A 22,450-nucleotide genomic window follows, 5' to 3' on the forward strand; every position below is an offset into this window, starting at 1 on the left:
AAATAATGTTTTAAAAAATGTTGAAAACATTTGTTTTGTAATAATCAATTAATAAAAATGTAATTTAATTATTTGTATTTTTTTTAAATTATTTATAAATAATGAAATCCAATTTTATTCCAAGTTCTACAAACCAAACACATCAATAATTACAAATCCATTATAATCCAAATCCCTCCATAAAATCCAAATCTCTAAAAAAATAAAGCTGCAAACCAAGCGAACCCCTAGTGTTTCAGGAAATAAACTATCTGTTGCTTAAAAAAATGTTTAAATGTATCTTACCACCTTACTTCTTAGGATCGGTGTGGTTTATGGGGATTTAGGGTCCGTTTGATTTGCAATATTGTTTGAGAGATTTAGATTTTATGGAGGGATATGAATTTGAAATCATTGGTGTGTGTGGTTTGTAGGATTTTGAATGAAATTGGATTCCATTATTAATAAAAAAAAATTAAATTAATTTTTTTATTAATCGATTATTACAAAACAAACGTTTTAAACATTTTTTTAAAACCTTATTGCATACAATCCTACGAAATCCCGAGCACCCACTATAGATTTCAAAATCCGATGTTTATAGGATTTCAATTAAATCTTACGATTTCAAATATGGACAATCCAACAAACCAAATATGAGATTGAAATGGATTCGAAATCCATTTCATTCCCGCAAACCAAACGTTCTGTTGGTTTAAAAGAAAATACGAAATTGAAATCCCACAAACATTGAAATTATAATTCCCATGAGAGAGTTGGACTTTCGTGGTATTTCATAACATTTGTTTGTATTAATGTTTTAAAGTACGTTAAAAACATTTGTTTTGTAATAATCAATAAATAAAAAGTAATTTAAATATTTTTATAATTATTTATACTTTGTTTTTATAAATTATCTATAAATAGTAAAAAATCAATTCCTACAAACCAAACACACCACCCCAAAGATTTCAAATATTTCACTAAATCCAAATCTTTCGAAAAGAAAACATTCTGTCAAACCAAATAAGCCGTTACTAAAATCCCTCCATTTTGCTATTTGGTTAGAAGAACAACGATGGAACCCCTATCAATCGTTGGATATTAAAAAGAGAGTCCAACCTCTTTTTAGTCGGTTTAGATTTGACGAAATGCAGCCTCCTTTGTGACCGTCGATTTAGAATTGCCAAAAATATAACCATCCCTATTATTTACAACCGTTGATTGAAATAAATGGATGGTTCAAACAAGTTATGTTGTTCTTCTTCTTATTTTAGGGTTCTCTTTTGAACTATTACCCCTGTAGACTCGTACCGATGGCTTTAGTCGTCAAAAAGTAACAGGATGTCCTAGGTTCAAATCCAAGGAGGAATAAAAATCCTCTTGTGGCCACGAAGGTTCAAATGCGGTGACTCCGGGCTATCTGCAAAGCAGATGGTCTACCTGGGATTAGTCGGCTCGCATAGCGGGTTGGATATCCAGGTTAATAAAAAAAAACCAGATATCACATCTATAAAAAGACAATAATCAACCGGAAAAAAACCCGATTCCCGAGCTCATTTAAACCAATAAAATATCATGGGTCTAGTAGTAGCAAGTAGTAAGTAGAGTTTCATTTTTAAGTAGCTTTCAATAGCTAAGGCCTAAGAGACATATAAAAAAGACCAAAAAGAAAGATTTAAACTGAAATTAGACACACAAAAAAGAACAAGAAGAAAGGTTAGTCTCAAGTTAGACACATGAAAAAGACCAAACAGAAAGGTAAAGCAAAGAATGATCGAGTAGCAAAATTTTGATGGCAATCAAGAAACAGAATCCTGTGGTGATGAAAGAAAACAACTACTTGATCCACATCGCATTTTCGGTTAACGCTCGTTTGCATGACGAGAAACCCGCTTTACAACAGTTAACGAAGTCTATGATTCCTCCGTTTCATTAGGAAAGTCAAACGTCAGATTCTTCAAAATTGAAGACAAACTGAAAGATTATGGAAAAAGAGTATGACCCCACCTTCTGGAGCGTCCATACTGAATCGGTCCCACGGCCATCATGAGGTAGGTAAATCGTATGTCCAAGGGACAGGTGGGTGTAATACTATAATTGCAGGTGTGCATCGGGCAGGTCGGATGGACAAACCAAAAATCCGATCGGATTTCCCCACCAATGAATTTTGGGTTTAGGATTTCGTATTGCTTCGGGTTTGGGTTGATCGGGTTTTGGGTATAGCTATATGAACTATGTGTGTGTGTTTGTGTGTATATACATTCATTGAATGGGAGGATTGATGAAATCGATAGTAGGTTTAGTATTTCGAAAAGAGTACGACTGACTAGGATCTAAGATTTCCGATAGATAATTATATTTATACATGTATACATTTTGGGTTTCCCAACGGGTTAGATGGCCAAAAATCAAACCCAACCCAAATCCAAATATCCCCCAAAAGTTGGGTTTCGAATTTTTGGACTTCGGTGTATGCGGGTTTTGCACAAACACCTCAGCTTATGTTCAGGTTTTCGGACTATACAGGTTTTGCACACCCCTAACTGCAATAGAATGTAAATAATTGTCTTTAGCATTAGGGATTAAACCAAATTTAATATATAAAATAAAGACACTAGACCTAACACGAGATCCCTACGGAGGCATTTGGTAAACCGGATAAGACATAACAGAACATGGATAATTGTTCCATATTTGACATGACTTTTACGTGGGGCAGAGTGGAACAAACGTATTCCACCCCACCCCACCCCATCCCATCCCATCCCATCCCATCCCATCCCATGCAACAAGATGGAACGAGCCTATATTTTACCATTATACCCCCATAAAACCACAATGATATGTACCCTTTATCAACCTTCCCATATCTAAAGTGACAATCTATTCTCAGAAAAAACAAACTTATATGAGGGAAGTACAAGATCAAAACCATAATCTATTCTAAGAAGAACAAGATCAAAACCTAACTTATAACCACCAACTAGCACAGTGTGTTTCCGTGAGAATAAAAGTTATGATGAGAAGAGTAAGAAGAGATTTTCACCCTTGGATCAATCCTAATTAAAGATCAACACAAATTCGGTACACCGAGATGCACCGGATCAATTCCCGTGATAAGAGCAATTCATGGGATGGGAGTGGGATTAAAAGTGATCAAGGGTCTAGATCTTTTCTTGTACTTCTCACTTTAACTCTAATTCTCACACGATCTTTTGTCCCAACCAGCATCCACCAAAAAAGTCCAAGCAAAATTGTTAAAGGCTCAACGCGCGCTTAGGCGCAAAGAGGTCCCGCGGCCTAGGCATGAGGTGCAGGCATCAGGAATGCGAGGCACATCTTATCAAAATACACTCACACACACAGTTACACATAACAAGTCTCCAACTCAGCAACCAACAGTACTTTGATAGAGGAAGAAGGATTTAAAGCGTGAGTCGTGAAAGAGAAGTTTTAAAGGTATGGGTATTTATAGAGAAGGAGGCTTTGAAGTTCTAAGGACTTGGTCTTAATATTAGAGTTTGACTTATGTCATCTATTTAATAACACGTTTTTTAAGAAATCTAGGAGATGAGAAGATGAGAAAACTTACTTAATCTTAGGGTTTAACTAGGTATTTAATAACTCTTTATGAGGCGCACCTAGGCCCACAAGACGCCTCAGCTAAGGCGCGGTGCCTTAGTGAGGCTTGTGAATACGCTGAGCCTCGACTTGAAAAAAGCCGAAGATCTCGAGCCTTATGAGCTTCAGAGCCTAGGGGTGGCCTCAGGCGCGCTTTTAACAACTATGAGTCCAAGAACCAACCAAAATTTTGAGCCTGACAGCTTCATTTCTAGATCCACCTCCGTTTTACAACCCTTATGCCTCCATTATGCCATCTGTACAGCCACCTACTATTCTTACACCATCTGCTCAGATCCTCCTCAGCCAAATGAATCCAACCAACCAGCTTCTGTATTGTAAACTAAACCCCAAAACCTGCTGAAAGCCATACAGACACACAGCAACAATCTGGTCCAAAATCATGAACAGGAGCATACCCCCACTGCAGAAAAAAACCAGACCCCACAGATCCAGCGATAAGCACATGAGCAGATCAGTAACAGCAATGTAAAACAGCAGCCAACAGAGCAGAAAGGCCAATAAGGGTAAGGGACTGTTTATTAGCAGCTTAATGAGCTTAATGAGCTTAATGAGACTCACAGCTTATTCGGTCAGCTATACATGACTGTTTGGTAGTGGCTTAATGATATAGAAAGTGACTTATTCAGTAAGCTTCTAAGGGGAGCTTTATACAGAAAGCCGAGTTTTTTCTAAACTTGCCCCTCCCATTAAAAAACACGTTAATTCTATTTAGGAAAAAACCTTCCCAAACAAAAAATTTCCCAATCTATACAGACAGATTAATCCACCCAGACAACTTTATCCATATCATCATTCTTATCAATAACAAACATGCATTTTTGAACAAATCAATCAACATAACCAAACGACCCCAGTATATCCCGCCTGAGGTGGGGTCTATGGAGGATAAGGTGTATGTAGACCTAACTCCTAAGTCCCTAACCTTTACCCCAAAGAGTAGAGTGGATGTTTCCATGAAGAAATGCCCGCAAGACATCAGCATAGTGCTATACGAATGCCCACAAGTTAACATTGTACATACTAGACTTCATTGATGTTGACTTGCACCAACGAGACCAAACATCAAGAGAAGACCTTTTGATAGCAAGACGACTTCAATTATATTCATAAACTATATGTATACCTAAAGGGTATCTATAGAGAGGTTGATATGGAAGGGAGACTGAGCTTTTACCATGTTTTGAGGCCAATGTTAAGGCAGCAATTTTTCAGCCAGTTTCTGGATTGTCTTGAAAAATCTCGAGTTTTTGCATGCCACTTATGAAGATGACCATCTAAACAATGAAAAAGAAATCATTAGTTTGTAAAGAAAGAGCAAGGAAAATTGTCACATGAAAACTCACCAGCTGGAGCAGAGTAATAGACCGACCTTTACTAACAATTGAAGTTCTTCCAAAAGCTCTATAAAAAAAGAAGTATATCCAACACTAGCTATTCACATCATCAAAGGGAAATGAAACATATGTAAGCAACCAAATGTAAAAACCACAAGGGTTGTGGCATAATGGTTGACGTCCTGGGAGATGTGGTGGTATATCTCATCTGCCCAGGGTTCGATACCAGTCGTACACAACAATTATGGCCACTGAGTTTATCAGGACTGATATCTAGCAGTCACAATTTGCCAGGATTAGACACCCTTACAAGAAAACAAACCCTCATCCTGCTATTACGATAAACCAAAAAATATGTCAAATTACATACAACTTATCCAACATCAATGAAATGACATCAACATGCAAGTTCTACAAGTGCCTGTATCGTTTTTGTCACTTGGATAAATTAAACAAGTTCTATTCCACTATTTCAGAATATAAACAGTCGGCTACTAATCACGATTCAATGAAGCAAGTCCTGTTCAGCTTCCAGTTGCATACCATTCCCACCTCGTTCTCAAATTTCACATAACCAAGTCATGCTAGAATCATAAGCGTGCAAGAAGCTTCTTGCATCCAAAAACACCGGAAAATATTGATAGAAAAGCTACTATAGCACCCTGTCTAGAAAGCCAAAATTCAGTCCATGTCAAGGGTTTGGTGATCTGATCTATTATCTTCCTGAAACTTTCATTTAAGTCCTCTAACGATCCGTTGTTATCAATCACTATGTCTGCTTTAGTCCTTTTTACGTCAAGAGGCATCTGGGCATTTATCCTGTTTTGAGCATCTTGTGCAGAAGTTCTGTCTCTAGCCATGAGACGTTGGAGCTGTGTTTCAGGATCAACCCACACAACAATAATTGGTTTCGTCCACCGATCTATCTTGGCCTCAAACAGTAAAGGGACGTCAAGAATGATGATCTTACAACCCTTCATCCACAGCTTAAAGACTTCCCACAAAATACCATACGAAATGTAAGGGGCAAGAATCCTACAAACAAATTTAGAGAAATTCAGGATTTTATAGTAATAAACTCACAACAACAAAAAATATCCAATCGCTCCAGTAACAAGGCTGGCATACATATTTTGATAAGAGTGGATTCAAATAGCCACATAAAAACAAATTTCATGATGACTTTGTATGAAAAACAATCTATTGGCTATGTTACATAAAGACAATTTGTTCCATCACAGTCTGGGTATATGAAAGGCATGCCATTAGGCAGGATTATTGAAAACCTTCTTACCACAATGAGGATGTATTAGGAACCAGTTACCAAATGCTTACTGGCAAGAATCACCACTCTCACCTACCTTATGGGGTAACATTCCCGGCCATCAAAATGGATTGATGTTAAGCGTTTATAACCCTGAAAGCACTTACCGGGTAAGAGTCATCACCCTCACTTACCGCGTAAGACTCTTGATCCTTGTCTTCCCTCTTACCGGGTAAGATTCTCGGTCCATTTTCTGTTCACCCAATAAGGTAATTGAATTGGTAAGTCTTACCAAGGTAAGGGGTTGTTTTACATAATTGAACTAGTAAGTCTTACCAAGGTAAGTGTTTAGTAAACAACCCCTTAGACTATATACTACACCATTTAGGCCAATGCAACAATAAATTGCATATCCTCCTAGATTAAGCTATAGAACAGAGAATGTAGCACTATCCTAGAACATTTACCACGGTAACAAATGTCTAATTTGCTCCCTTATGCACCCACAGCAAGGTTGACAAACTTAGCAATGTGGCTACAACCGCATTTTCCCAATTTTATATGCTTATGTTATTTAAAGAAACTTGAAAGATCTCTTTCATGCAAAGTTTCTCACATGGAATAAAAAAAACATAGTATTCATAGTTTATATTCATAAAGATGTAATGCTCCACCACTTTAGTATGTAATGCCTTGCAAAAACTTTCAATAAGCATACACTATTTCAAAGATGATAATACATTCATTTGGTGAAGCATTCAGCTTTTTTGCATAAACTAGTGAATTAAGGGATAAGATGACTATATGTTCATAGAAAGTTGGTTGTCATTAGTGTACCTATTAAGAAGCTGGCGTTTTGAAGGATCAGTAAATACAATCTGGCCCAATTTCGGCCGATCAACTTCCCCATTTTCCTGCAATATGTCCTCTCCGAAAGCTGCTACAACCTTCCTCCAACCACCACTGCCTTTCTTCAATACATCCTGTGATGTGAACCAACAGAGACAACAAAAAGAATTAACGTCAAAGGGAAGACTAATAAGTCTTGAAACAACTGAGCTTTTCTATCATCAATTCCCCTGAAATTAAATGCTTATACAACAAACAGTTTACGATTACTGGGAAACTTCACTAAAAAAAAGCATTCCAGCAAGTAAATTGGGACAAATAATGATATTATTAGACAAAAGTTCATATTTTTATAATAACATAAAAAAGACATAGGTAGTGCAAAGAAAACAATATCCTCAAGTTATCACTCACAAAGACATATCTTCAATTTCTACTGGGTATCACTGCCTAAAGCTCTCACATTTGCAAGTTCATTGGTCAAGTGAAAAAAGTCATGCCTTTGATTATGTTTCATTTCTACTTGGTGCTTGCATAGTTGCATATGCAACATCAATCTAATCACTATCCTTGAGGATTACACCATGATTAGCCAATAATATCTTCATTAAGTGATCTTCCAGGCTTCATATATTGCTTGATTGTAACTTGTTCTAATTATCAACAAAATTCTCTTTTATTGAGCAAATCCTCAATCTTCCCAAGTTTCAAACAGCATCTCTAACTGTAGAACAGGGAGTTTTTTTCAGACACATCGTTAGGTTTTACCACCACTGAGGATACTAAAAAATTCTACAAACATAGTGCATTTGATTGTTGGTTTCTATAACATAGATATCTAACTATTAACACAATTGAAATCAGTGTTACGTGTGTGTGTGTGTGATCACGCAATGCTCAAAATCAAATATTTCAAGCCAGTCCAAGTGATTCGTACTTTCAATTTCATTGTTCAATTGAGTTATCTTCATATCAAAACCGATCTAAATATATCCTCAAAACTAGGGTTTTGCTTTAATTTTTGCACATATGAAATTGAACTCGAGAAATAAAATAACAAAACGAGATGGATCTTACGCGGGCGACAACATCAGCATCGACCACCGGAAATCCATTGCCTTTGAAGAGATTGGAAACGGTACTCTTCCCCGTCGCAATCCCTCCGGTCAATCCTATTATCCTCATGCTTTCTTCGAAACTCTCCTACATCAAACTTTTGCAATTCCAAAGATGCGATTAGTCAGAGCAAGAAATCATCAAAGAAGCTGCTAGATCGACCAGAACGTTTATTAGGGTTTTGATAGACAATGACTTCCAAAGACGCGCATCTAGTGTAGTGGTATCATAGTACCCTCCCACGGTACTGACCGGGGTTCGATTCCCCGGATGCGCAGTTTTTTTTAAGAGATTAGGGTTAAAGATCGCCGGAATAAAAAGATGGAAGTCGATTAAGTCTGCCGATTTGTCAAATCTTGTAGAACGTCCGAATAAAATGGTTGGGCTTTGTTTACTTATTAATAATTCATCTCATCCTCTAAATTGTTAAAAGATGAATCTTGTTGATAAAAAAAATTATCAATAGTTTTAAAATATTTTGAATAATTTTGTATCATGAGCCCTTATTTAGCGTCATAATTTCATTGTAAATAATTTACCAAACAAATATATTTTATTTGATATTATATCATGAGAGACGCTTAATCATTTTTTACCAAACCATTCAACAACAGTTAAACAGACTTTAAAAGAGATATATTTTTTGTTTGTGTTTTAACCAATGAAAACCGATTTTATGATTTGGTTCATGTAGTTTTTGTGATTGCGTAAATGGCAAAAAAAGATCAATAAAAAAGAAAATATCATTTCTTTAATGAGAATTTTTTAACGATTGTTTAAATAAAGGGACCAAATCTAAATGTTTTTGTAAACCACGATGGTAATCTCCTAATTTTAAAACTATTGTTGGACCGGTAACTGCACTAGGGAGCCGCCCACGTGATATTGTCCGCTCTGGGTTGGTCAACACAACCCCTCACGGCTTTAAAACGCGTCACTGGTAGGAGTAAGACTCCCACTTCCTTATAAGGAAGCCGAATCTCCCTAGCCTCACCGATGTGGGATGCTCCTGCATTGCTACAGGAGMGTTGGGTTTAAGATTCGCGGATTTGACCGGATCTAGGGAACGCTTAGGTTTTTCGGACCCAACAACTATAAAACTAAAAATGTTATTTCCCTTTCTCTTGTTTTGTCATTCTTGGAGATTTTCATGTAAATAAGGGTATTTTGGTCTTTTTATTATCGACCGAGTGTCGAAGATTGTTGGGTTATTGAAAATAATGCTTTTGCTTAGGTCAATGGTAAATGCACCAAAATGAAGCTTGTGTTCTACTCTTATAAAATATTTGAGTAGTTACATATATTTTTTTAATATATCATTTTACTAATATAATTTTGTGTGTTTGTCTTTACAGAAAATTAATATTTATTTTTGAATATTTTTAATTATTTATGTTTGATGCTCCCCCTAATTCTATATCTTGGTTCTGCCCATGCAGCGCAGGTGACCATGGTTAATGTTTTAGCCACATGTGCTAGTTATGTCGCCATCGATACGGGTGTTTGAATACACGGGTTTACAAATATGAACTATTGGGAACTCGATGTAATCTTGGGCACTTCATTTATCAACATGTATGTGAAATGCGGTAGGATTCAAGATTCGTTATTTTTGTTTCTTACCATGAAAGATAAGAACGTCTTCACGTGGAATTCCATCATCAAGGGTTTGGCCATGGATAAAAACGTCGAAAAAGCTTTATGGTGGTTTTCAAGAATGAAGCATGAAAAGGGTATCAAGCCCGATGAAGTAACTTTGATCGTGGTATTAAGTGCTTGTGCTTATTCGGGATTAGTACAAAAGGGCATACAAATCTTTTATTTTTAATGAATAAGGAATACAGGTTTCTACCAAATACCAAACATTACGCTTGTTTGGTAGATCTTTTAGCGCGTTCGGGTCGTTTAAAAGAGGCCATGGAAGTCATAAAGGAGATGCCTTTTTGAGCTTAGTAAAAGTGTATGGGGAGCTCTTTTGGTTGGTTGTAGAGCTCATGGGGACTAGAAATGGGTGAGTTTGCAGCTTGGAATCTTATAAAATTGACACCAAATAAAAGTAGTTGGTATTATATGTTGTGTAGTTTGTATACTGATATAGGGAAATGGAGTGAACTCGAAAAAGTTTGGGTTCTAATGAAGGTGAAGGGGTTTGAGAACAATTTTGAAGTCGAGCCATTGGAACCCAACTACGTGATAAGCTATTAGTCGGTTCTTCTGTGTGAAAATATGTGAAACCCGTGACAGACCCACATGGAATGATACGGTGGCATGGGATCCTCTTCATGGTTCCGTCATAGGGGGGAAGAATTACGTTTATGGAGGGGGTCATCGTATTGTTTTGTTGGGTCACGAGTGCCACCATATGGTTTTTGAAACTGAAATGACAACACAAAACTTCCATGGCTGAGATGATAAATGATTATGTCTTTGTACAAAAGGCCCTGATTTAAGTCCCATTCTTGCCAAATTTTGGTATCTTTTATACCTCTTGTGTTGTTAAAAATATGTGTAAACATGACTCAAACATAAGTCTCTTCTATGTAATGGTAAAGAACCAACTAACAGATCTATATTAATATTGTGAAAAAAATAGACATTTTTTATAGTCAAATTGTATCACCACTTGAAGAAAAAAAATTGGGTCCGCCCTCGGTCTGGGTCACCGCTTTGTTCCTCTATCAATTTTAAAATCGTGAGAGGTGCCACTGCGTTTATTTTGTTGGGTGCAACCATATATTTCTTGAAACTCTAATAACATCGTAAGTTTATATCTGATAGAGTTGGTTTGCGTAGGCTTCTTCTCCGTTCAAGGTGTGGATTCGAATCTCATTCGTATCGTTCTCTTAGTTTTTATCGTTTAATTTCACGTTAGTATGTTTTTGAAAAAAAATAGAATAAAAAGGCTTGAACACAATATTTCACGTATACAAACTAATCAAATATTTCAAATATAAAATAAGACAATATCGTTCTCTTAGTTTTTATCGTTTAATTTCACGTTAATACTTCTGAAGCTGATTTAATCAGACGTTTGGGTATTATAAGCGTTTGTTTTATTTTTAAAATAAGAGTTCAAAAGCTATAAATGTCTTCTGAAATTTTATGTGGTAATATATCTCTTAATACCTCTTAATCCTAATCTGAATGGTTCATATTATGGGGAAGGAAAGAGAATTGTTAGCAAAAAACAATTTATCTTTTATACTTTTGTAAAAAGGTTTTTATCTATTATATTTTTGCACTAGTTTGATCGATTCAGATTTTAAAAACTTTAGACGTAAAAACAAACAATTTTACTGATTCAGATTTTAGACTTCAATACCACTCCATATAAATCAGAAATGAATTAGACTTCAATACCTCTTAAAAAATAAATGACCACCTAAATGTAATTCTTTTTTAATTTTGAATTTCATTCTTGGTTTTGGAAAGAAACTTTAGAGGAGATAAAAAGAGAGTTTTGTGAATATAAAAATAGACACATTCTTTTATTCTACTAATCTCCTTCTGTACATATCTATATATAATTCACCTTTTTACATTTTTAATCAATTAACCTGATAGGGTTCAAACAGTAATATTCACTCCCATTTGAGAACATTTTATGGAATTGTTACAAACCATATGAATTTTATATTAAGGGTTTGTTTGTTAAGTTGGTGTTTGTTTTTTAAAAGGTGTTAAAATCTGAAGTCTTATTTCACTTCTGATTAATAAGAAGTGATGCTGAGGTCTGAAATCTGAATCAATAAGATTGTTTGTCTTTGTTAACTGATAAATGTCTGAATTTGTTTAAATTGTTTATTTTATCTACTAGAAAATTATAGTATTAAATTTATAGATAAATTTATATAATCTCACATATTTATTCATCATCATTATGAAATTTACGTCTAGATTATATAATTAGCATTCATTTAAACGAAAATGTATCATTAACGTTATTTAATACATTTAAATCCTATTAAAATACATCAATTGAGACAGGTGAAGATCGATTTGGTAAGGATCGATTGAGAGAAATGATCGATTAAGTTCAATCTACTGAAAAACGCCGTTGCTAAGAATTTGAAGGACAATAAGAGGCAAAAAAGATATTAGTTTACCTCCTATCAGATAAGAGGTGAACAAGACATAAGCGCCGAAAAAACAAACAGTCTAAATGATAATTCCTCTTAATTAATCAGACATAAGAGGCTAATAATATATTTTTCTACAAAAACAAACAAGGCCCATGGAGATTCTTATCCCATTAATAAGACAACTTTTCTTAGTGAATAAACATGATAAGAGTTGAAAATTTTACAAGTAAGAATGATGATTGGGATGAATATTTTTATCTCGTAAATGAGTGTGACGACTTACCCGGTAAACGCATACTAGGTAAATTGTTTCATATGAAACTATTTTGATGAACTACAACCTTACCCGAAAAATATGTTGACTATTAACAGTAAGCGATTATACACCGAATAAGCATTTGTGTATACGACCCATCTAAGAAATAATCGAGATATTTGTTGAAAATGATAGATATGACTTATTATGATCATTGTTTGAGATTATGAAACAATCGAGATATTTATAAAATCAAATATTTATTAGCTTAATAGAACAATTAAGCATAAACTAAATCAAGATAAACATAAATAGATTAATATTAAATGTATTACTTTTTAATACAATAAACCCAGTATAATGGAAATTATTGTTTCATGATTGCAATATTACTTGATTATAATATTTTTTTCTAAACTAACATATAAATTATATGTCAAAGCATCATGGATTTACCTAAATCTTATGTCATGTTATATTAGTTTTCAATTAACATTAACTTTCTATAAAGTAGGTATATCTTTGTTGTAACCCTCTTTCATGGTTCAACTAACAATTTGAAAAATAACAAAAGAAAAGCTATATAGGTTTTTTTTTTTAATTAAGAGCTATCTCCAACAAATTTTTTATTAATAAAATAAAAATTTGAGAGAAAAGTATATTTATTAATATAATATTTTAATAATATAATTAATGATGTAATCTATAAAATGGAGAATTTTATTAAAGTTGAATACAACTTTTTTAGAGATTTTAAATTTTGATATCCATTTTAGAAAGAAAAAAAATTAGAGAATGGAGATGCTTTTAAGTGTTTTACGTTACATAATAAAAAATTGTTGGTAAACGTCTTTTACCTGCTAAACACTGACCAGTTAAAAGTCACCGCCCTCTGTTCTTTTAGGTAACCGAAGGTTGTTGGCTAGCTTTTGCATGAACAGACTAATCTTTAGCCGACCATGAATAGCCCAGAGTTATCGTAGATGAACATGAACCTCCATGGCCACAAGCTTTACAACGTCTGAATTCAAGCTCACACATTTACTTACCAAGTAAGATTCTTGGTCTTCTTACCATATAAAATTTCGAAATCCTTGTTAATTCTCATTTAGTGAGGCAAGCATAGGTGTTGACTCTTACCCGATAAGCACTTTCCTAATTTGCATTAGTAAACAACCCCTTATTATATATGTAATCAACTTTACAGTATAATTTGATAAATTGACATTTACATTGTAAAACCTATATGATCAACAAATTAAGATTAAAACACGTATACTTCTTCCGTTCCAAAATAAATGTCCACAATGTAAATAACATACAATTTAAGAAATAGATAATTATTACACTTCAATTAACTAAAATACACTTTTACTTTTAATAATATAGAGATAAATTTTCTTCTTTAATCTTGAAATTAGAACAATGAAAAATTTTAAATGTTAACATTTATAAAATAAAAATCAAACATTTGTTAAAATAAACTCCTTGATTCTTTGAAGTTTTCTAAAAACCACGTGCATTGCAATTAAATTGAAAAAAACACCAACAAAACATAGAGTACAACAACATGAAGCACAACGTACAACTCACAAAGCTATTTCTAATAAGCAGGAAGCTATTTTAATAAGCGGGTATACCAAATACCTTTAAACACGCCGGCCGTGACAATATATCCGCAATCCACGCGCTCGTATGTTCACGCGCCTCAAACACCTCTTTCGTCTGCGTATCCATCAAGAACTTGATCATCGGAATGTGGTTGAGATCCGCCAACGAAAAACTATCTCCGCCCAAATACTTGCTCTCCGACAGCCGTGATTCATACACATCAAGCAAGCGTTCAAGCCTCTTCTCTTCCTCCTTCACAATCGTCTGATTTCCTTTCTTTCCAAATAAGAATCGCTTCATACAAAGCTCCCAAGCTAACCCTACCGTCGCCGGATCAAATGTCTGAGACTCCACTTCCATCCACATCGTCTCAATCGCCTTCTTCTTCGGATCGTTGCTTACCAGATCCGTCCCCTTATTAACGTATGTCCGTACTATATACTTTATAATCGCCCTAGATTCTGCAACAATTCAATCACCAAATATATATCCAGCTTAATCACAACAAATCAATCACCAAATATATATCCAGCTTAATCACAACAATCAATCACCAAATATATATCCAGCTTAATCACAACAAATCATCCACCAAACATATAATCAGCTTAATCACAACAAATCAACCATCAAATGAATATCCAGCTTAATCACAATAAATTTTGAAATCAATACGCAAAGTAAGCATTTGTATCTGTAGTAATTGATCAATTGATTATTACCGAAGAGTTTGATGTCACCGTCTTCAAACGCTGGAATCTGACCGAACGGCTGCATACATATATATAGATATAAATTAGCTCGAAAACAAACATATAAACGCGGAATCTAATGATCTAAGTTATACATACACATATAGATGTAAATCAGCTCGAAAACAAACATATAAATGCAGAATGTGATATATATATATATATATACACACACACACACATAGATGTAAATCAGCTCGAAAACAAACATATAAATGAGGAATCTAATGACCTAAATTCTATATACACTTATAGATGTAAATCAGCTCGGAAACAAACATATAAATGCGGAATCTAACGATATAAGTTAGATATACGTACATTTCGTGAAAGCATATGAGGCATTTTGTGTTCTCCGGCGGCCAGATCGATGTTAATGAGCTCGAAGTCGAGATCCTTCTCGGTGAGGCAGAGAAGAACGCGGAGAGTTGCAGTGGAGAGCATGGAACCGTAGACTTTGATCGCCATGGATAATGACAGGTGTATGAATGGTAGAACTCAGTGAGTGAAGCTAAGATTTGAGAAGACGATGGAGGAAGATGAGGGAAGTTAATGGGTATAAATAACGTGGGGGAGCATTCATATCTCTGAATCTGATCAGAACTTTTTCAGATTTTGCAAACTATGTTTAAACATGCATGATGCACACCCACGATCTTAATTTTTTTCGGTTATAAATTTAATGTATAATCATTTAAATTTTAAGTTTATTAATAAATATCATAAGAGTACTCGTGCAATACATCGAGACTTATTTCGATTTCAATGATTCATTTTTATTGTTTATTTATTTCGATATAATATGGTTTTATATGGTTTTGAAAATTAATAGTGTTTATATTTTTGAATAAAATATAAATTAAAAAAATATCATAAATTTTTTAAAAATAATATATCATTATTAGTATTAAATTAACTATCTAAGAGGTCTTAATTTTTTTGTGTAATTTTGTTAATTCACAATTTTTTTATTTTAATTTAGGTTTACTAACGAAGTAATTTAATGTAGGTTTAATAATATAATCTTCTATAAAAATAATAACTAAGTTTTTGTTAGAACTCAATAATTATCTTAATCATGTTTTAGATTTTATATTTAAAACGAGAGTTTTATCTTGTATTTAATTATATTTATCTACAATTAGTTACACGAATTCAAACATAAAACTTTAATAAGTTATATTTACTCATAATTTACCTTTAATATTGAATTTTAAGTAATATGCATTAATAAACAATACTCCGTGAATAAATAATGATTTTTAAGAGTTCTTGTCAAATGTTTTATAAGTATATATTAATATAATTCGTTTACGAAACTCAACCAGTAGTATAAATGATTTAAACCAATTAATTGACATATTTATGAAAATGATAACGGTTCATTTATTATTATATAGATATTTATAGAAGATCATCAAGATTTATTTATTTAGATTAACATTTTATATTAGAAACAATTGGATATTCATTAGACTAAACGAACAGTTGAGATTGGTTTTTATAGTTTATACCAATGGTTGAGTTCGTAAATTAAACCACACCTATTATTATTTGAGTATAACTTTTTAAAATGTTTTGAACTCAATAAAATAACTAATAAATAAATTCAAATATAACATAATCAGTTAATCTTATAACTGATACAATACAAAATGGGTAATCAAATGAGAATCACAAAAATGTTGAGAACCATGTACATTAAGAGATCTTGTTTCACTTTGTAAAACAACAGATGATCACTGGTTCCTGTCATTCTGAATCTTTTATGGTTCTCATTTGATTATAACAATACAACATAATACTTCATTATTATTTTGACTAATTAAAATAAAATATGGTTTTGTTTTTAAATCTAAATTGTATTAAATTATAATGCAAATGTGTATTAAACAAAGAGGTAATTACAAACTTGGTCCCTGTTGTTTGCTGAAATTAACGAATAAGGTCACTGAAATGAATTTTTTAACAAATAACGTCATCTAATTTCATTTTTGCAACATATTAGGTCCCTTCTACCAAGTGTTGTTATGCTTGACCGTTAAGATACATCATGTGACCCTTTAAGCGATAGGGATATTTTGGTCTTTTTACACTTATTTTTTTTTTTATTATCTGGTCCATTGAAGGGGGAAAATAAAATCAAAAACCATAAGAAGTTGAAGTTGATCTTAGGTTTTTAAAAAAATGACGAATTTACCCTTTTTATTCAAACTTTAGGTCTTTTTAAATTGATTTAATTGTGAAATAAAATATTACTGACTATGGATTTTGTATCACAATTATTTTGAATAAACTTGCATTTTTTTTGTTTTAAAATAATATATTTCTCGCCATTATGAGTTCAGGGCTAGAAACCTCCTTCGACCCGCATTGAATGTCGGGTCATTCGTTGAAGATAAAAGTATATCGAACCTGTTCCCTTTTGTGTATGGCATCGCCACTCCCTTTGGTAGCATCCACTAATTCAGAATAAATTTTCGTCGTTTGTGGATCACTCGAATAAATGCAACAGTGTCTGAGCCAGCTGTCCTTAGTAGACTGGAAGCCAGATAAGGATGTCTGGTCTAGCTCTTGAAAGTGGAAAGCAGTGATTTTCTTGATTGTATTTAAATTGAATTTTTTTTTGTTTTGTTTATTACGTAATTGAAAAGCAAAGTAAGAGAGACTCAATCAGTTGTAATAATGAACCTATGAAGACGTTATCCATTAAAAAGAAATAAAGTGACCTATTAGTTAACTACAACAAACCACATGGACCAATAATGTATCTAAGGAGCCGTTTACCTAAAAGCTTACCCGGTAAGCGCTTACCATTATGAGTCAACACTGTAATTTGTTTTACCGGGTATGATTGTAGTATATCAAAATGGTATCATATGCAACAATTTACTCTGTAAGCGCTTACCCGGATAAGAGTCGTCACTCACACTTACCGAGTAAGACTCTTCATCTTTATCATTGCACTTACCAGGTAAGATTTTTGACCCTTGTCATGTTCATCCGGTAGGGAAAATTATCCAGTTAGCACTTACCGGGTAAGTGTTTAGTAAACAACCCCTAACTCTGAGATAAATTATGTTAAAGGATGTGATTTTTGTATTTATAATGCTTAATTTGATACTAAAATCGATAGTATCCTCTTGCAATAACCAAATTTACACGATATATTCTACTATTACACTAATTTTTATTTTCTTTAAACATAAACTTTAAAACTTTTATTGTGAATTTATGATAATTTACAAATAACATTTTACTTAACGTTGAATCAACAGTGCATACCAACTACAAGGGTGGTGTCTAATTGGTTTGAGTTTGGGCTCCAAATGTCAAAAGTCACTAGAGGCCATAGACTTAAAATCAAGGAGGAATAAAAATCCGCTTATGGTCACGGAAGTTCAAAATGCAGTAACTTCAGGCTGTCCACAAAGCATGTAGTTGTCCTGGAATTAATCGGTTCGCAAAATAAGTTAGATATCCAGATTAATAAAAAAAAAACGATGGATACCTAATTTTGATAAATAAACTAAAAGTATAATATATTGCATGCCATGTATTTTAAGATATACCTTGTGGCCATGTTATAAACTAAATAAATCAGGGATCAACTAATTTTATTTAAATATAAATTTGATTCTTGTGGTTTATAGAGAGATCATCTTTAACCATTGTGGTGCCTGATTGGTTTGAGCTTGGTTCCAAAGATCAAAAGTATCAGGAGGTCTCAGGTTTAAATCGAAGGAGGAATAAAAATCCTCTTATGGCCACGGAGGTTCAAATGCGGTGACTCCGGGTTATCTGCAAAGCAGGTGGTCGTCCTGGGATTAGTCGGCTCGTATAGCGGGTTGGATATCTAAGTTAATCAAAAAAGAATAATCATCTTTTGTTCCTATATTATCAAAATTGCAATATGTCGATTGTGATTTGTAAAAACATTCGGATTTGGTCATTCTCTCTAATGACCGTTAAAAAATCCCGTTAAAGGAAGGGAGTTTTTGTCTTTTTCTCGATTTTTTGGTCTTTTAACCAATCAAAATCGTTTTTTGTGATATGGTCCCTGTGGTTTTTGATTGGGTAAACGACAACAAAATTCAATAAAAAAACAAAAAATACTCCTTATTTAACAGAACTTCTAAACGGTCATTAGGGGGAGTGACTAAATCTGAATATATTTGCAAACCGTTGTAAACATCTTGTAATTTAAAATATGTAGGAAAAAAACAACTTATTTTTAAACCACAAGGGTGATGTCTGATTAGTTTGAGTTCGGACTCCAAATGTCAAAAATGTGTGGAGGTTCTAGATTCAAATCCAAGTATGAATAAAAATCTTCTTGTGACCACGAAGATTCAAATGCCGTGACTTCGGGCTATCCACAAAACATGTGGTCGTCATGAAATTAATCGGCTCGTATAACGAATTGGATATTCGGGTTAATAAAAAATGTTAATTTTAACAAATGGAGACCTAATTTATAGTTTTCTCTGTAATGAAAAAAAAGAAAGAAAAGAACTAAATATTAAAACGTCATCGTAAAATGAAAGGCTTCTAGAAAAAGGGTTGGCAAAAATATTATAGCTTCTAGAAAAAAGGGAGTTGGCAATAAATATTGAAAGAGAGAGGGGAATGAGTGGTGGGTGTAGGTTTTTTTAAAACTCAAACACGTTATGTATGTAATTATTAGTTCGGTTGACATCAATTGAATGTAAGGGGAACCGAATCGATCCAATCATTTATTAGATATTGGAGTTTGTCAACCGATCTGATCGGCTTAATATTGGATAACTGATTCATTCCAATCCAATGATTGAATCAGTTCGGTTTCATTCATTTGATACTTTTATTTGATATCCATCGGATATCCAATAGATGATCCGATGAGATTGTATCCATTCAGTGTGTTAATTCAATCAAATTTTCTAACAATGATACCAATTAATTAATCACTTTAATACGTGTTAAAACCAACACAAGAGAAGTTAAAAATTCAAAGCCTCACATAAAACAAATTCTGGTTTAATCAATTTGAAAATAAATTAATTGGATAATGGTTGAATGGACAACTGAATGGTCATCAGATGATTAATTGGATGTTGATCGGTTCTGTTCGTTTTGGTCGATTCTCGACTGTCATCCGAGAACCGACCGATCCAAATTGGATTTTGAAATTTTCAATCCGATCTTATCCGATCCAAGTACAATTGGATATCTAATTATGGTCGGCTGGTTCTAATTGGATCAATCGATTTCACTTGGATTGGTTGATTTTCTACACACTCCTAATAATGATAATTATGTAATGTCAAAATAATTAACCAACAAAGATGAAAACATATGTATTTTTAAAGGTGAATTTAGAAAGAAAAGTAGGAGTAACAGAACAGGCATCAAGAGAAATCTATGAGAAGTAGAAAACATATCAAAACCCATCAGGAAACAAAAACAAAAAAGGATTAAGAAAACGAATCACAAGAAGCATATAAAACTAAAATGAGAATCAAAGCCGAAAGAAGAGAGACTCAGACAAGTACAACAAAAGGGGTGTAGAGCCAAAAAAAACCCGAGAAGTTGATAAAGTTTTGCATCGCAAGGGAATCAAATTGAAATACTGAAATTGGATGTCATCCAGGAAATATGTGTTTGAATAGATCCCTTTAAAAACAACATACGTTATAAATTGTCTTTATTCATTTCAGAGTTATAATCAGACATGATTTATTTATTAAAATAAATAAATTAAAATCGAGACGTTTCAAAATTATATCAGACATTTTTTTCTCTGATATCCATGTGCGTGTGTATGATTGGATCTCGAGACGTTCTCATAATGATTTTATCCCTTGGGATAGTTGGTTGACGGGTTCGCTCCAAAATTCTAGCTGAACATGTTTTTCCTCTTAGGTTACTCGTTGGTTCGTTGGCATTTGTTTGGTTTTTTCGTGTAATTCTTTCGCATCGTTTTGTTCCGCTCAACTGTGGGTTGGATCTGCTTTTGTTTGCTGCATCTCATTGCTTTTGCCCTCCTTGGCTATATAACTTTTACTACTCTTTTCAATATATTTTGCTGCTTTTTAAAAAAAAATCATTCACTACAGTTTAAAATTTATTGATAATAACAATTGGTTAACTCGTAAGAATAAATAAGTCAAGTATGAAATGTATAGGGTTTCAAATGATATATCGTCTTACACCTTTTCGTAAAGTAAAACCATGGTTTTAAACTCAAAATACAGCATTCCCAACTTTAAATGGTTGCCATTTCTCCACTCAAAACTTCAGATTTTAGTTTCTCTGTGTATATTTTAAAAAATAAGTATCTGATTTTCTATTTTATCCTTAATTATGAGATAGATACAAATTTCAGTATTTGTTATTAAGAGTAAACTATTATTTTGTTAATTTAAGAAAAAGTAATAATCATATGATTCTAATATTATATGTATTAGAGCTAATCATCTGCAGAGTTGGACATGAACTGTGCTGAACCCAACCTATTTTTCTTAGCCCTAAATCCTAATATATCACTCCCAAACCATCTTTACGTGCTTGAAAACCTTTTTTTATTAACCTGGATATCCAACCCGTTATACGAGCTGACTAATCTCAAGGTGACCACCTACTTTGCGGGTAGCTTGGAATCAACGCATTAGAACCTCCGTAGCCACAAGAGGATTTTTATTCCTTCTTGAATTTGAACATGAGACCTGCCGACACTTTTGATTTTTGGAGTCCAAACGCAAACCAATCAGGCACTACTTGCCTTATAAACGGACCACATTTACCCATAGCCCAAAGAAACTAAAAATCTTTTTTTATATTTTTAATAAAACTAAGACTTATATAAAATAAAAAGATATGTAAAATAATTCAAATTACATAACAGTTTTTCCAATTTAAATTAGACGTAAATACATAACAATGTATATAATTTATAAAAATTATTATATAATATATTATTAAGATAATATCGATACATTATTTAGGTCTTTTTATATGAATATTTTTTTTCAATATCACTAGCATAATAAAAAATATATGCATATGAGTTGAGTTCTAGTGAGAAAGAAAGTTATGGTGAAATGTAAGAAATGATCTGAACTCTTGGATCAATTCTAATTGAATTTTTGACACTAATGAGATGCACAGGATCAAGTCTCGTGAGAAACACAAATCATGGGTGAGTCAATGAGTGTGAGATTAAAAGTGATCAATGATCCAAATCTCTTCTTATGTTTCTAATTTTAACTTTTTTCTCACACGAGATTTCGTCCATATATATAAAATTACACACACACAAACATATATATACAGCTCGGTTCCGGTGAGAAGTATATAACAAGAGATTTCCATCATTAAATAAATCATAATTGAATGTTAACACTAATGAGGTGCACAACATTAATTTTTTTTTGTAAAGCATAATTCATGCGTGGACATAAATTAAAAGTGATCAAGAATTTAGATCTTTTTTATGCTTCTCATAACGTCCATTCACACACAATACTTCCTATATATATACACATATATTATACATACATACATATAGAGGGTTAGGT

General features: G+C 33.2%; 2 protein-coding genes and 1 non-coding gene across 3 annotated transcripts; 1 reads left to right on the forward strand and 2 right to left on the reverse strand.

The window, feature by feature from the left end:
• Nucleotides 1-5,269: 5,269 nt before the first annotated feature.
• LOC112506734 (dephospho-CoA kinase) lies at nucleotides 5,270-8,372 on the reverse strand. The gene is made up of 3 exons (XM_025110976.1): nucleotides 8,152-8,372; nucleotides 7,063-7,208; nucleotides 5,270-5,996 (listed from the first exon to the last, which is right to left on the reverse strand). The coding sequence occupies exons 1-3, from the start codon at nucleotides 8,257-8,259 to the stop codon at nucleotides 5,552-5,554; spliced, it is 699 nt and encodes a 232-aa protein (XP_024966744.1). The 5' UTR covers nucleotides 8,260-8,372; the 3' UTR covers nucleotides 5,270-5,551.
• Nucleotides 8,373-8,396: 24 nt separating this feature from the next.
• TRNAG-CCC lies at nucleotides 8,397-8,467 on the forward strand. The gene has a single exon. It is a non-coding gene; the product is annotated as a tRNA-Gly (tRNA).
• A 5,556-nt stretch (nucleotides 8,468-14,023) lies between these two features.
• LOC112507524 (glutathione S-transferase APIC-like) lies at nucleotides 14,024-15,465 on the reverse strand. Its single transcript, XM_025112153.1, has 3 exons — nucleotides 15,213-15,465; nucleotides 14,862-14,910; nucleotides 14,024-14,600 (listed from the first exon to the last, which is right to left on the reverse strand). The coding sequence occupies exons 1-3, from the start codon at nucleotides 15,357-15,359 to the stop codon at nucleotides 14,152-14,154; spliced, it is 645 nt and encodes a 214-aa protein (XP_024967921.1). The 5' UTR covers nucleotides 15,360-15,465; the 3' UTR covers nucleotides 14,024-14,151.
• Between the last annotated feature and the right edge of the window lie 6,985 nt (nucleotides 15,466-22,450).

Source organism: Cynara cardunculus (genome assembly GCF_001531365.2).
Source record: "Cynara cardunculus var. scolymus isolate 2C chromosome LG 2, CcrdV1, whole genome shotgun sequence".
In the NCBI taxonomy this organism is placed as follows: Eukaryota; Viridiplantae; Streptophyta; class Magnoliopsida; order Asterales; family Asteraceae; genus Cynara; species Cynara cardunculus.